We start from the raw sequence: 13,687 nt of genomic DNA, 5'->3' as shown, positions 1-13,687 counted from the left end.
TCAAACACAATCGTTTGTCGATTACAAATTTTATGGATAAAAAAGGTGTCGGATACCCGTTCATTTATCCACCATGAATATAAACATAATTAAGGGCGGGTTGTTCCACTTTCTAGGTAGCTTATCTGGCGGGTAAAAGCATTATTGACTTTTGTAGACCTTTAACTGTCAGATAGGCTTACCTATATAGATAAGTTGGAACAACCCGCTCTACAAATTTTTCATCCTCAGTATGATTTACATATTTCACAAAGCTTTCATAAATAAAAGCTTTAAAAACAAAAACGAACCTACTGATGATACATTACATGTTGTTATTTTCCTTGGTTGCAGACTCTCTCATGAAACGCTTTTCGCACTGGCAGTGTTACCACTTATAATATATAATACCAGTAATACTGACATCTTGCATTTTGCTCGCGCTCACACACGCTCACACACGGTCGATCGTTCGTACAGTACGGTCGTACCGTCGTAATTTTGTTTCTCATTTCTCATATCTAATAGTTTTTTAAAAACAAGGGATCGTTTGTAAGAACTTTTAATACAAAAATCAATCGCGATGGGTACTCAAGGCGGTCCAAAACCAGAAGAACTCGATTGGATTCAATTAAGAACTGACTTGGACGAGTTTGCACTCGAGACAACATGGGAAAAAGTCGTTCGGAAGTTCAAACACGATCCTTTTATACCAATTGGTGAGTATAACCTCAAAAGTAATAAGAAACGTCGTAGAAAGTTTTTCGGTTAAAAATATATTTAGCTTTCTTCAAATCTACAGCTTGACGTATTCTTCAATATAGTAATAACTAAAATGTTCAAAATTGTACTATTCGAGTACCGAAAAGTGTCCAACTAAAAAATTTTGTGGGTGAAAGAGTCAACATTTGCATCAAAATATCACGGTGCTCGGAATATTTTGAAATAGAACGAAACTTAAATCGAGTTTTACATATTCTGGTTCTTTTTTTTATTCCGGACAACACTATGATATTTAGCTATTTTTGTTAATTATAAAAACTGTGCCATTGACCATTACTAGATTGAATACGGAAAGAACTATCATTTCCGACTGAACGACAAACTCAAAGTCGTACTATCTTTCAATGATCATGCTTACAGGATGCGCAGCAACGGTTAGTGCATTGTCTTATGGAATTTGGAATTTCCTGAAAGGACGTTCGCAAATGTCTCAGTACATGATGCGAGCTCGAGTTTGTGCTCAAGGAGCCACTATTATAGCCGTTGTTTTCAGTTTGTCTGCGACAACACCAAAGCGCAAGTAATTTTACTGTCAAGATGAAAAACTAACTAGTATCACGAATTTCTCTGTATTACAAAATGTCACTCAACAATTATCAGCCAATTATTTCTAGATATTACAAATTTTCTAGTACATCAAAATCTCCTCAATTAAAAAATGTTATTGTAAATTCATTTGTCCAAAAAACCTGATGAACTTTTCCCCATATTATTATTTGGAAATCACGAAAACAGTGATTTTAGAAAATGTCTAATCTTCAAATGTAAGGGAATTGTGTGGTGAAAGTTAGAAAAATTTAACTTGGAAAGAACACGAAGAGACGAATGTAGCTATTATAGTGTTTTATTGTTATAACATCGTTGAGAAATACTATGATCTTTAGTGGAGAGATGAATTAAAAATCTTGTAAAATATTTAACGATAGAAGAAGCGGAGGATGGATGAATAAAAAAAAATGAAATAAAAACAACATATAAATACTCTGCCTTTAATAAACATACACAAATGAAATCGGTGATGCAATGACATTGGTAAATCATATAGTTTATATGTTATTCCCAATTTTTAGAAAGAAGTGGCAATAATCATAATAACAACAACAATATGTATATATATGTATATAATATATTTCAATTAGAATTAAATTGTTTATACACGCTGTATCCTGTTTCATTTTTTCAGTATACATTACATTGCCATTGAATAATAGACATCCTTCGAATGAATTTGTATCAGTGTTTTCTACAAAGATGAAAAAAGAAATATCCTGATATCCGATTAACATAGGTTCAAACAAACATATACATCGAATCATTAACTGAAAAAAATAAACGAAATCAAACGAATTGGAAGAAGTTACTTGAAATTGTATAACTTCTCCGACAATTTTAGCGATTCTATTCACAGGTTTATTAGTATTGAACGAAAAAAAAAAAATTAATAGACAAGAAACTTATAATTTGACGACTTGAAATCAAGTGACTTTGAAAATTTTGTTTCCATAAGCGAAATTAGAATAATTAACATGAAGGTCTCATTCCAAGGATTAAATCCTTTGGAGAACACTTAATTGTTGCAGTGGGCTCGTGACTCTAGAAAAGTATGATTTTTGGCGCTCGGAGAATAATTTGTATGACAATCATATCATTATTTGATGCAATTCATTTGTTGCCTTGACAAATTCTAATTTTTTTGTTTAGCAATGGTTTTCTTATGCGTAAAAGATTATATGACAAGAATAATTTTGATTGACGCCCTTAAGATTTTCAATATTTGTAGGAATGCCACGAATGTTGTGCGGTAATTATTTTAGAAAATCATCGACAATACCGTACCGTCACTGTCCTAAAATATCTAATAGAAAAAGCTTAAAAAACAAACGGTTTTTTTGCTTTTTGAAGTTACGAGCCCATTTCTCTTATGGATGCGATGTCTATTTCAAAATAATCGTCGGTATATCTACTGCACACGCGCAACTTATCGAATGCTTGACGCAAATAAACATTATTTATTCGTGCCAAGCATTGCAAAAAAGGGAAAAGGAAAATACCGAAGAGAATCATCGTTAGAGGACCTAATTTGGGAACTAAAAAAGAGGTTTGCTATATTAGAACAGGGGATTATTTTCCCTCTGCATATTTTCACGGCAATATGGCGACAAAAAGTGTTGCCAATGTTTAGCTCTACACTTTCGTTTTTCAGTCTTGATAAAAATGCTCAAATATTTGGATAGGTGAAATCATTCGATTCGTCGATTGCAGCTGTCCATTTTTTGATTGGTCGTCGTCGGTGCCGCGATACGTCCAACGTACTGTACGGTCGCAATCACAATTTTTCAACTACGAGCTTTCATCCACGTGAATCTTGACTCGTAAATTTGCGATTTTCGCTGCCAGAGTTATTCGAGTATCATCCCATGACTCCTCAGGATCGTGGACGATAATAACGAATTTTTCAGTTGCTCTTTTAATCGTGACCTTTCGATGAGAATGGCCAGTGTGACTTCAGAGCGCTTGCGCTCAATTTTCGTGATCCGCTCGTACTCAATGAACGTGAACGTAAACTCGGTGGACTGTTGTTCGAGCTGCAACTGCTCAGACTCGTACTCGGTGTCAAACCGAAGATTTCTTGAACTGTTGGCCTCGACGAGGGATAATCCGATTGTACAGATTCTGCAAAATTAAAGGTAACACGACTCTTTGATATTGACCATATTCAGAAAATGTATCACAACGAACTGTGAACCCTCATAACAATCATCGTGGACCTTAAAAAAAACTCTTTTCAATTAAATGACACACTAAAGCAAAAAAATTCAGGTTCAAATCCAAATTTAAATAACTCGGAGGTGAAATTTCCTCGTTTTCAAAAGAATAATCAAAACGATTGTCGGACAGTGGAAACCGTTAAAAACAGCAGTAACCACAAAAATTTCTGAAATTTCACTACAAAAATCGAAACTAAAAATTTTTCTCTTTTGTCGTATTTCTGTGCAGTTGGATCAAGCAGATGATAATGAAGGAAAGTGTATGTACCGATGAGAGGTGTCTCGTCGTACAGAGACCCCTGTCTTTTATTGCTGATGAACGAGTTTCGTGCGCTTTCGATGCAAGGCACCTCTTGAATGGATTCCGCAGCGTGCTTCCATCGACTGTGATCTTTGGCATGGGAGACCAATTGTCTGAGCCACTTTTGCGCCTCTTCGGTCGAGTCTAACCTGATTGTTGTCGTCGTCTCTGAACCACTCACATTGTTTATGATCCGCAATTCTTTCGACGAGGATTTGGACTGCTGTATCGATGTTTCCTGTTCCATTCGACATTTTTTATCATTAGAAAATTCATTCGAAAATAACCTTTACGATTTTATAGAATTCTTTGGAGTTTAATTGATATTTTTCGACGGATAGAAATCAAGTATAGAAGGAAAATAAACTTGAGTAGTGTCTAAACTCAAGAAGACAATTTTCATTAGGAAATTCAACTATAAAAATTGAGTGGTGAATAGTGACGAGACAAAAACACTGAAAAATTACATAAATCTTAAAAATACTGCGGTGCAGTCCTTTCAGAGCATAAAAAAAAATGACGAATTACTCCAAACTTAATAAAGTTACCTTGTTTATGGGAACACTGTGAATTGGGGCCTGATCCTCGTCCGCGAGTTTCCGAGATTCCCAGCTTTGCACGGCGAAGCTTTGCAGCCGTGCCCAGCAGTTCCTATCATTCAGATTGACGTTTCCGGCGCAGACTTCTTTCGTAACGCATTCGGGCTGGGCTGCTAATCGGCAACAGAAGTGTCCGAAGAGGGGCAGAGCATGGTGCTTGTTTTCTGCGCAAATTCAGCAATGAGATAATTTTTTATTCTTCTCCTAAGTTCCCCCGGACTCGCTTATCGTCAATTATAAAATGTGACGGTTTTTGATAACTTACCTAAGTTGTTGATAATGAGATCGTGGGTGTGAATATTCTCGTCTGTCTCATCGAGAGTTAATTTGGCGGATGCCATAAGCTCGAAATGTGGTCCACTGATACATGTAAAGCAACGAATACGAAATGAACGTATGATATTATGAAGGAAATTGAATAAGGAAAAACGACGTTGAGCATGCGGAGCAACAATTTTTAACGAATACATAAAAACGTTGAATTTACTTACAGTTTTCCTGAATTCAATTCATCACGGAGAGATGCAGCCAATTTTTTACCGACGGTCTTTGAAATTGAGGAATGAATGGTTCGTTTTATTCTTCTTGGAGTACTCGCGATACTCAAATCCTCCTGAAGTATGTGGCTGTATATCTCGAGGGTGAGTTCAAATTCAGCGGGGACGTTGTTGCTGCAAAAAAACAATGAAGATCCATTCAATTTTTTCTTCACAAAAATGAATAAGAAAAAACAGTGTTTTCGGTGAAATTTAAGGGATCAACTCACAAGAGCAAAACGTCTGGAAAACTTATATCCGTAAGCGCCCGATCGACCGGACACAGCAGCGCTGTGTCGTGAATCTCTGTGCCGATTCGGGCTAAACAAAAAACTGCGAATCGACGATAGTCACCACGATTCTTGAAGTGATCAGAGTCCCTCCACATCAAAGGAACACGAAGTTCCGATAAGGAAACACGGGCCGTACTTCCAGGCAAGCTGCGAAAATCAATTCATGAAAATTGTATTGACAACGGAAGGTCTACGAGAAACGGTGATTTTATGGGATAAATTAAGGCTGTACATGCGCGTCGTACTAGTCAGTTGACAGTCAATTTCAATTTTTTAATCGTAAATATCGTTCAAGTTTAGTTAATTGCAGAACATATTTCATTCCCGGGTCTTTCACATGATTCGATAGCACACTGTGAAAAGGCAACGTTTGACAAAGTTGAACGTAGTCAGTTGACAGATTGGATCAGAGATGACCATGCATAACCCTAAAAAGTACAGCGTCACTATCATTGACAATACATTTCAAGATTCTGCAGCCATTTGTCGTCTTCAATTCAATATTTCTAATTCAGATGGCCGTTCACCCTCCTTTTTTAACGCTCCATTAGATTCCACGTGATTCAATTCATACAAATAATGGTTTTAATCTTTGACATCTGATTTAGAAATATGTCAAATTTTGAGTTGAAGATGGTTGAAGGGGCCAGCAAGTCATCGTGGCCATTAGCGGCATGTTAATTTCTGTACTTTTCGACTGTTAATATTTCAAGCAAACAGTCGATCAGGGGTCTTGAAATTTCACAGACAGAAAAGAAATCTTGGATTTGTAAGACATCAAAAAATTGCTATCTGAAGACAGCTTTCGCACCTGTACATCCTTAAATAAGTTTCTTGAAATTGTGTAAATTGCTCGTACGTATGGTGATTATTTTTTAATCCAGCAGGGGATAAAAACACAATAATTATTATTGAAATACAATTAATTGAGAAAGATGTCAGTCGCTTTCGTTAGGTTTGGCACGGACCTACTATTGACTTTATTAACGTTCCAAATGGCAATATTTTAAGGCACAACGGGTCCGAAAGGCAAAAGAGCATACGAATGTTCAAAAATGTATCTCTCGATAATGTCAAACTATTCATTCGTGAACTCGTCGAGTAATACTAATAAGTTGAATTCTTTATTAATAACTTCGAATGAAATTAGGAGGCGCACGAAAAGGAGACAAAAAATATGCGAAAAACACTCGTTTTTACCTTGATTTATTGACCGGCTCCTTCTTACGTCTCTGCAATTCAGCCATGTAGGCTGACATCCGTTCATTCGAAGTGAGTAAAGCTCTAGCGGCTTCGAGGCTTTGGGCTCGATGTCGCGCAGCAGCCAACAATCTGGCCGAACCTTCGCGCATCTTGATCTCAACTTCGATCTTTTGTTCAAGATCGTATTCCTAGAAGCACAAAAATCACCAAGGTTTAAACAAATGGACGACCAACGAGTAAACAAAATGGAAAACGAATATGCGGAGAAATGTTCAATGGTGACATCGAAAAGAATATTTTCACCGCTGTATAAACCGGATGGAAATAAAAATTTCCTCGCTCACCGTACTCCAATCGAGTACATTTCTGAGAAGTCGCATTTTCTTCTATCTAAAGTTTGAAAGTATCGCGGACTCGTTGATTAATTGGAGACGGGAAAACTCAAAATATTATAAACGGCACGTGTTCTTCGGCAAATAAAAATAAACGTTTTCCAAAACAACTGACGATCGCCACGTCGTTGAAGATTACGAACGTGTCAGTCGATCAGCAGTTTCATTTATTCACAATTTATTGCTTCTGAATTTGTTCGAGTTCTCACAAGCAACTGCACAGGTTCGTTTTCGTTATGAAACGTGAAGGCGAGTGCAGGACACCTAGCTCTCGCGGACGATAGTGCATGCGTCCATCGTGTAAATGTGTGCGAGCATCTTATTCGACAATTTGCCAAGAGGGGGATAAATTCGCTCGTGGAGGTGCGATACTCCTCTCGCATCTCTTCGCTCCACGACCATACTTTTCCATGCACCTTCCACACGGAGTCACCGACAGTAGTGAATTCCATGGGAACTAGCACTGCCTAAACGCCGATGGATGGTTTGGATTCGGAAATGTATTTATCAGCAGATTTAATTTTGCCGCGTCAACGATCATCCGAGCCAACGACGCGATTCTCGTTATCTGGTCTATTCGCGCGGATAAAAAATGCCTCTTGATGCTCGTTATAGCTTTGGGTTTTGAATCCGTGGATTTCGATGGAAGGAAATTCTCGGGGAAACCCCGAAACGATACGATAATAAATGGTCTCGTTTTCAAACATTTTCGTCGGCAAATTACTAGCCATAAGTCTCTCTACTTCGTCGTCGTCGAACGAACGATCGTAGGTTTAGAGTTGACAGAATATTGAGCTCCTCGTTTTCAAGATTCAAGGCATTTGAACACAACGGTAAATGAGATATCGACAGTTGTGTTCGAGCTGGTGGTCACGTCGCTTCTGTGCACCATAAAAGAGAGTTTTACGAATTTTGTGGGATCACGTCCGCATCGTTAACCAATCGGGTTATACTGTTACGGGTATTCAGTTACAAAGTCAACACTTTGGAGGAACGAATAAAAAGAACAAGAAAATGGTCGCGGTCGACGATTCAAAATAATATTTTCGTCTTTGTGTTGTCCGAAAGAGGCTCGAACAAAATCCTCTCGTCTGGATGTTATTACGTTCGCGGATACATTTTAAATCTTCGTCCCGAGTTTATGATCACTTCAAGGTCGAATGCAACAATTTTCTAACGTTTCAACTTGTCTAGATAAAATTTGTAAAGAAGTACTATGCGCACACGTTTGCGTAGGCGTACAAGTGCTTGTCCGGTGCAACGATATGATCGCACGGAGCTCGCGCGAGACTTCGTTGCAGTCTGGCAAACTCTGAAGTGCATCAGAGCTGCAAGAGTTCAAACAGGAGAGCAGAGAATCCGTACGTCTCTCATTGCACTCCAGGAGAGTTTTTGAGCACGTGACGTGCACTAACAATAAATTACTGTCGACTTGTTGACCCAATGCAAATGGACTGGAAACGTGTCATTATTGCAGCCCACGTCTCCGTAATCATACCCGAGTTTATCAATTTTCTCGTTTTCCTTCATTGTTGAATATAATTTGGATTTATCGAGGTAGATCGACCTTCTGTTCAGTATTTTCTCGCAAAATTTCCTACAATGAGTTCCAGTGCAGAGAATTTCGTTGGGGAGGTTTTATGAATGAGAATTACGACGCTGAAGTTTGCAACGTTGGAGTCCAACGAAGTGAAGGAAAACAATATTTTTGATTCACGAATTTTTTATTTTACGAAGTATCGGTGCAGGTTGAAAAACTACCAATTGCATATTCGGCAGGGAACGAAATTGCAGAATTACTGGAATTATTGGAGGGTCTTTTAGATCATTTCGTTGGACTCCAACGTTGCAAACTTCAACGTCATTGAAAATTCTTCTCAGTCTGCTTGTAACGAGCGGCCAATGTTTCGTTGGCAACAGAAAAATGATGACTCGAATCCATCAATGTGCGTGAGCCTCCAATTCAGCGTTTTTGGAAAACAATTATTTCCGCTCAACGAAATACACAATGAAAATTAAAAATGAGATTGAAGGAGAAACATTTTGCTGGATAAATTCATGGTCGATTCTTTCCTTCGGTTTTTCTCAAACGAGCCACAATACTGATAAGGGAATGACGGTTCCCTTATTTTCCTTCTTTCAATTATTTCAAATCATTTTTCACGAATCTGTGGAGACGGGAGGAACCGTTGAGGCTCTCGAATCGAATATTCGATTGGAATTCAAGGCAACGAGCGATGCGACATCCTGCGGGTATTGTGGCAAGCGTATATAAATTGACATCGAATCGTTGAAATGAGAGATGATAGTCGAACAATTTGCCCCCGTTGGAACGAAGCGCCGTAAGGAGTTCCGGAAATGTCAGCTGAACGAAACGAAGTTTTTCGATCGACGATTGGCGACGATATCAACTTTGTTTATAATCATAAATTTTAAAATTTCCACTAGTCATTAGTTAAGAATCAAAAAATCTAGCTTGAATATTGACGCTTGAAATATTGACCGAGGATTTCCATCCGGTTTATTTTTAAATGAAGAAAACTGCATGAAAATTAAAATAAAGGGATGAGTTTTGACCGAGAGGTAAACGTCCGACTCTGCCAAAGTGTGAATTGCGATGTTGCACAGTTCCTTGCACAGATCACGTTCTGGCTACTCGTCTTGCACTGCGTTAAGTTTATTCTAATTCGAGAAGTTCGTCGACCCGCTGAACTTCATAGAATTTTAATATTCCTAGTGATATTTTCATTATATTTTTTCAGACATAAAAACATTCGTATTGTTCAAAAAATGTTGCGAAACGTTGTTGTGAGTAATGAATTATTAAAAAATGTTTTTCAGCGAATTTCCTTAGTTATTGACAGATCCGTTTGCGCCTCGTACATTCGGAAACTTGCAATGCTGTAAATGAATTTCAGTTTCATTTGAAATGGCTTACGAAAACGGGTCACAGTGCCGGTATTTAAAAAAATGCGAAAAAGAGAAATGAGTCGCACTCGATGTGAGTAAACATTGGCACGCTCCGAGAGAATCGTTCGAATAATGTTAAAAACGCCGTCGTCCATGGCAATCCGAGACCTTCGCTCGTTGGACTATAAATACTAAAGTTTCTCGAGTGGTAGCGCAGGCCCCTTGGGATGCGGGAGAACGAATGGAAAACATGAAATTAGCGCGGTTTTGTATTGTGCGCTCTGTTCGCTCCTTCGTCAACTTTAAAACTCGCTCGGTCACACATGCATATTGAAAATACACTGAGAATCCTCCTGCCCAGATGCAAGTGCAGATACGCAAGAGTGTGCGTGAATTTGTAGGCTGCAAAGTAAACGAAGAGAGAACGCCTGTCGAGTCTGCACTCTATTTGGACGACGACAGAGGCCAGCGACCCTGAAAGGGAAACCCCCGGAACGATACAAAAAGAAAAAGGCTGCCTGCCTGCTTTTTCTTTGACAGGTTCGGATAATCACAGAGTTTTTCAAAGGGGAGTCTGCGACGCTTTTTCTTTGACGAGTTCCAATAATCACGGGTTTTTAAAATGCGAATAACAATGAGTAACGCACGGGAGAAACAAATGCTAAAAGTCTGTCGTGACTGTGACAGTTCAAAGCTCGCGCAATAACTGGATTTTTCAAAGGGGCCTGAATTTCAGTGAAATTCATGAGAGAAAAAACCAAAATTTTTCCGCGGCTCCGGGAAGGTTTTGCTACCAACTCAAAAAGGCAGAAATACTTTAACACTGGCTTAATGAAATTCTAGAAATCGGGTCAATTGAGATGAAAAATAGATGTGAAAATACAAGGTAGCAGGCAACTCGAGTATGTGCACGAGTTTCAATTTATCGAGAGCCATGATTTATTGGCGAAACGATGCAGAGGCATTCAACGATTACGCGATTGGTCGAAGCGTTCGAGGCAATTACTACGCGTCAAGAGCCCAGACGCCCCGGTACATTGCCAATCACTTAATTAAAAGGCAATTATAACGCGTAGAAAATTTGAGAAACATGAAAAGGAATCGAGACAGCGGTAAATACTTTGGGCAGTGATGCAATGAGGAGAAAAACACGTGCAGAAAAAAAGTGAAAAAAGTTGAGGGGACTGAGCGTTGATACTGAAATTTCGACTGAAAGTTCAGTTTCGTTCCTCGAAAGGAGTGGAGAACGCTCTTAAGACCCCGAAACGGCAAATTCAGGAGTGCGAAGTTTTGTTGACAAAGAACATTCCGAAAATATCTTCGACCAATTCGCTCGAAGCTTGCATCTCTCCGATGTGATCAGATCGACTCGAAACTCAGGAAAATTCGAGTCTCTTTTCTATTTACGGAAACGATGCGGGGTCTGCTGAGCCCTCGAAGAGAACTGAACTCCACGAGCATTTTTGGCCGCGCGTCATCAAAGAAAAAGTGCACAACGAAGCCAAAAGACACTCGTGGACCACGGCCAATTGGGGTGAAAATTATTTCCGTGTCTCTCAGAAACGCAGCAATCGGAGACTGCATTCCTTTGCTACTTGCGCATTTTCGACTTTGAATTAAAAAACCATGACTCCGAGCACTTCAGAGACCAGATTTCATCAGAGTTTTGCTAGTTTTTAGTGAGCTATGAAATTGCATCATTCACACTTTACATGGAGCAGCTGGTTCGAATTTTAAACATTGATTGACCTGATGCGTTGGCTGTGAATCCAGATGACACTGAATTTCGCAACGTCGCTGAGCCCAACGAAATGATCTAAAACAACTCTCCAATAATTCCAGTAAATCATCAATTTTGTTACCTGCCGAACTTGCAATTAGAAATTTTTCAACCTACACCGATGATTCGCGAAATAAAAAATTATCTTTTTTCGTTATTCTCGTTGCAACTTCAGCGTCGTAATTTTTTGAATTATTGCGAATGTTTGAAAATTCAACATTTTTCATTTCAAATTCGTCCAAGTACGATTATCAAATGAAAAATGGTAGAGACACGCTGAAATGTAAAATGTGATTGTAAGTACACCAGTAAATAATAAACACCGATTGAATGGTGCTGTCGAAAATGAGCATTGATGGAGTGCTCATTCGTAAACTTGATTCGTGAAATAAAAAATTGCTGAATTACAAACGTTTTTTTCCTTCATTCCGTTGGACTCCAACGTTGCAAACTTTAGCGTCGTAAATCCATAATTATTGCTTGAACTACGGTTATTCTTTTGCTCCCTTTTTCATTACAATTTTTTTCAACGTTTCATTTCCCAGGTTTGAAATCACCGAAAGTCTTAAAATAAACGTGCACGCGTATCGTTGTGTCGTGACCGATGTCGATAACGAGAGAATAACTTACAAATATAGCACATTTGTGCTGCAGCAATTGTAAGCTATTAGAATATTTACGTCGAGCGATACGCCGAATCAATATTCCTCCGTCAATGTCAAATGGTCTTTACCTTTTTCGAGGGCTTCGACAAGATCAAGGTTGACGTCATGATTTCCACTGTATTGAATGAAAAGTAATTACGAAAACAGCACGATGATCGTACACTCGATTGCCAGCCTCGAAGCCTTTCACGCAGGGATGAAAATTACCGCGGATAATTACCGAAGACTCGTTTACTACGCGTACTCGCAACGATTTCACTAAATTGACTGTTCCGTGTGGTGAAGCGTTGAAATTGACCGGGAATCCGAATGAGAGAATTTATATCCGGGGAAAATGGGGATCCATGGGTGTGCTGGGATCAAAGGGAGGAATTTTCGAGCAATCATGGGGACATCGAACACTGAGGGTCGCTTTAGATGTTGCAACGAAACGACGCTAGCGAATTTAGTAGTAGCAATGCGACAAATGAAATCGGAATTGGACTTGGCAATGGTTGGGTTTTTGGCGAGGCTAGTTGTCCGTTTGCAGAGAGGATAACTCAAAAAATGCTTTCGGATTTTTGTAATAATGAGTTCCTTTTTTCCTTGGCGGAATGATGAAATTGCATTTTGAAATTTGTTTAAAGTTCTGAGATGGAAAAAATGATTGGACGAGTGACTCAGTAGCTCGACTTTGTTTCGAGTCACTGAATTTATTCAAGTTGATGCCTCTCCGCCAGGCAAGCCTTCAATTATTTAATCAAGTTACACAACTCGAGAATTCCGGTTTCGGTAAAAAATGTTGTTTTTAAGGAAGCATTCTTCGTCCGAACATTACGAGGGTTCTTTCGCCTTTGCGTTTTTCAATATCAACATGGCCGGACTTGTGATGCTTTTTTTTGAATTTTCCGCGTCAAGAAAAACCGGCTAAATAGTTAAGAGGAGCCTGCGGTGGAAACGATGCTCTGCGGGCCTAGACTCAACTGAAGTTCTCGTGGGGGTTGTTCGTCGGGTAGCCATTCACCTAAAGGAGGGGGTGGTTTTGTCGGTGACTGCGTGTTGAACGTCATTCGGCGTCGGAGGGGTGAGCTTGGACTGGCGCCGTCGGATATCGACCCATTACGCATCCCCCCACGGGCACACCGCGAACTCTTCAAGAGCGTGTTCCTAACCATTTCTATTTTTCTGATTCCCAAATCCTCTAACAAAATTTTCTTTTCCTTTCACAGGAAAGTCTGTTGAAACAAACCTTCAAGATCGACCGACTCGAGTCTTCGATCTTACGGGGACTCTCATTTTTTCTGGTGCAATATTGTGAGACCGGGAAACCCGGCAGCCATTTTGTGCCGAAAAATAACAAAATGTGGATTGAATCTCCAAAATGGCTATTTTACACTGTACATTTAAAGAACAGAATGTCGAAAACAGAAAAAAAATGGCATTAGCAAGAAAAATATTTTTATTATATTTTCCACGGAACAAAAGTAACAATTTTTTAA

The 13,687-nt window shown here is 39.0% G+C and overlaps 2 protein-coding genes across 5 annotated transcripts in view; one reads left to right on the top strand and one right to left on the bottom strand.

Moving 5' to 3' along the window:
* The first annotated feature begins 418 nt into the window (after positions 1-418).
* Positions 419-1,926, top strand: LOC122419556 (HIG1 domain family member 2A, mitochondrial). Its single transcript, XM_043434224.1, has 2 exons — positions 419-698; positions 1,123-1,926. The coding sequence occupies exons 1-2, from the start codon at positions 563-565 to the stop codon at positions 1,284-1,286; spliced, it is 300 nt and encodes a 99-aa protein (XP_043290159.1). The 5' UTR covers positions 419-562; the 3' UTR covers positions 1,287-1,926.
* LOC122419552 (rhotekin-like) overlaps positions 1,871-13,687 on the bottom strand; it is a 66,003-nt gene continuing 54,186 nt past the window's right edge. For all 4 annotated transcript variants that reach the window (XM_043434216.1, XM_043434213.1, XM_043434214.1 and 1 more), the window contains 7 exons: positions 6,460-6,650; positions 5,197-5,406; positions 4,922-5,101; positions 4,696-4,790; positions 4,380-4,594; positions 3,799-4,069; positions 1,871-3,435 (listed from right to left, as the gene is read on the bottom strand). In XM_043434216.1, the coding sequence (XP_043290151.1) occupies positions 3,230-3,435; positions 3,799-4,069; positions 4,380-4,594; positions 4,696-4,790; positions 4,922-5,101; positions 5,197-5,406; positions 6,460-6,650 (1,368 nt within the window). In that variant the 3' untranslated portion in view covers positions 1,871-3,229. The remainder of the gene's footprint in view (positions 3,436-3,798; positions 4,070-4,379; positions 4,595-4,695; positions 4,791-4,921; positions 5,102-5,196; positions 5,407-6,459; positions 6,651-13,687) is intronic.

This window comes from Venturia canescens, chromosome 1, assembly GCF_019457755.1.
Source record: "Venturia canescens isolate UGA chromosome 1, ASM1945775v1, whole genome shotgun sequence".
In the NCBI taxonomy this organism is placed as follows: Eukaryota; Metazoa; Arthropoda; class Insecta; order Hymenoptera; family Ichneumonidae; genus Venturia; species Venturia canescens.
This window is presented reverse-complemented; position numbering and strand designations above follow the sequence as displayed.

Coding starts and splice junctions, on each gene's coding strand:
- LOC122419556 (XM_043434224.1), top strand. CDS start 563: ATGGGTACTCAAGGCGGTCCAAAACCAGAAGAACTCGATTGGATTCAA. Junction 699..1,122: donor CGATCCTTTTATACCAATTG/GTGAGTATAACC, acceptor TCATGCTTACAG/GATGCGCAGCAACGGTTAGT.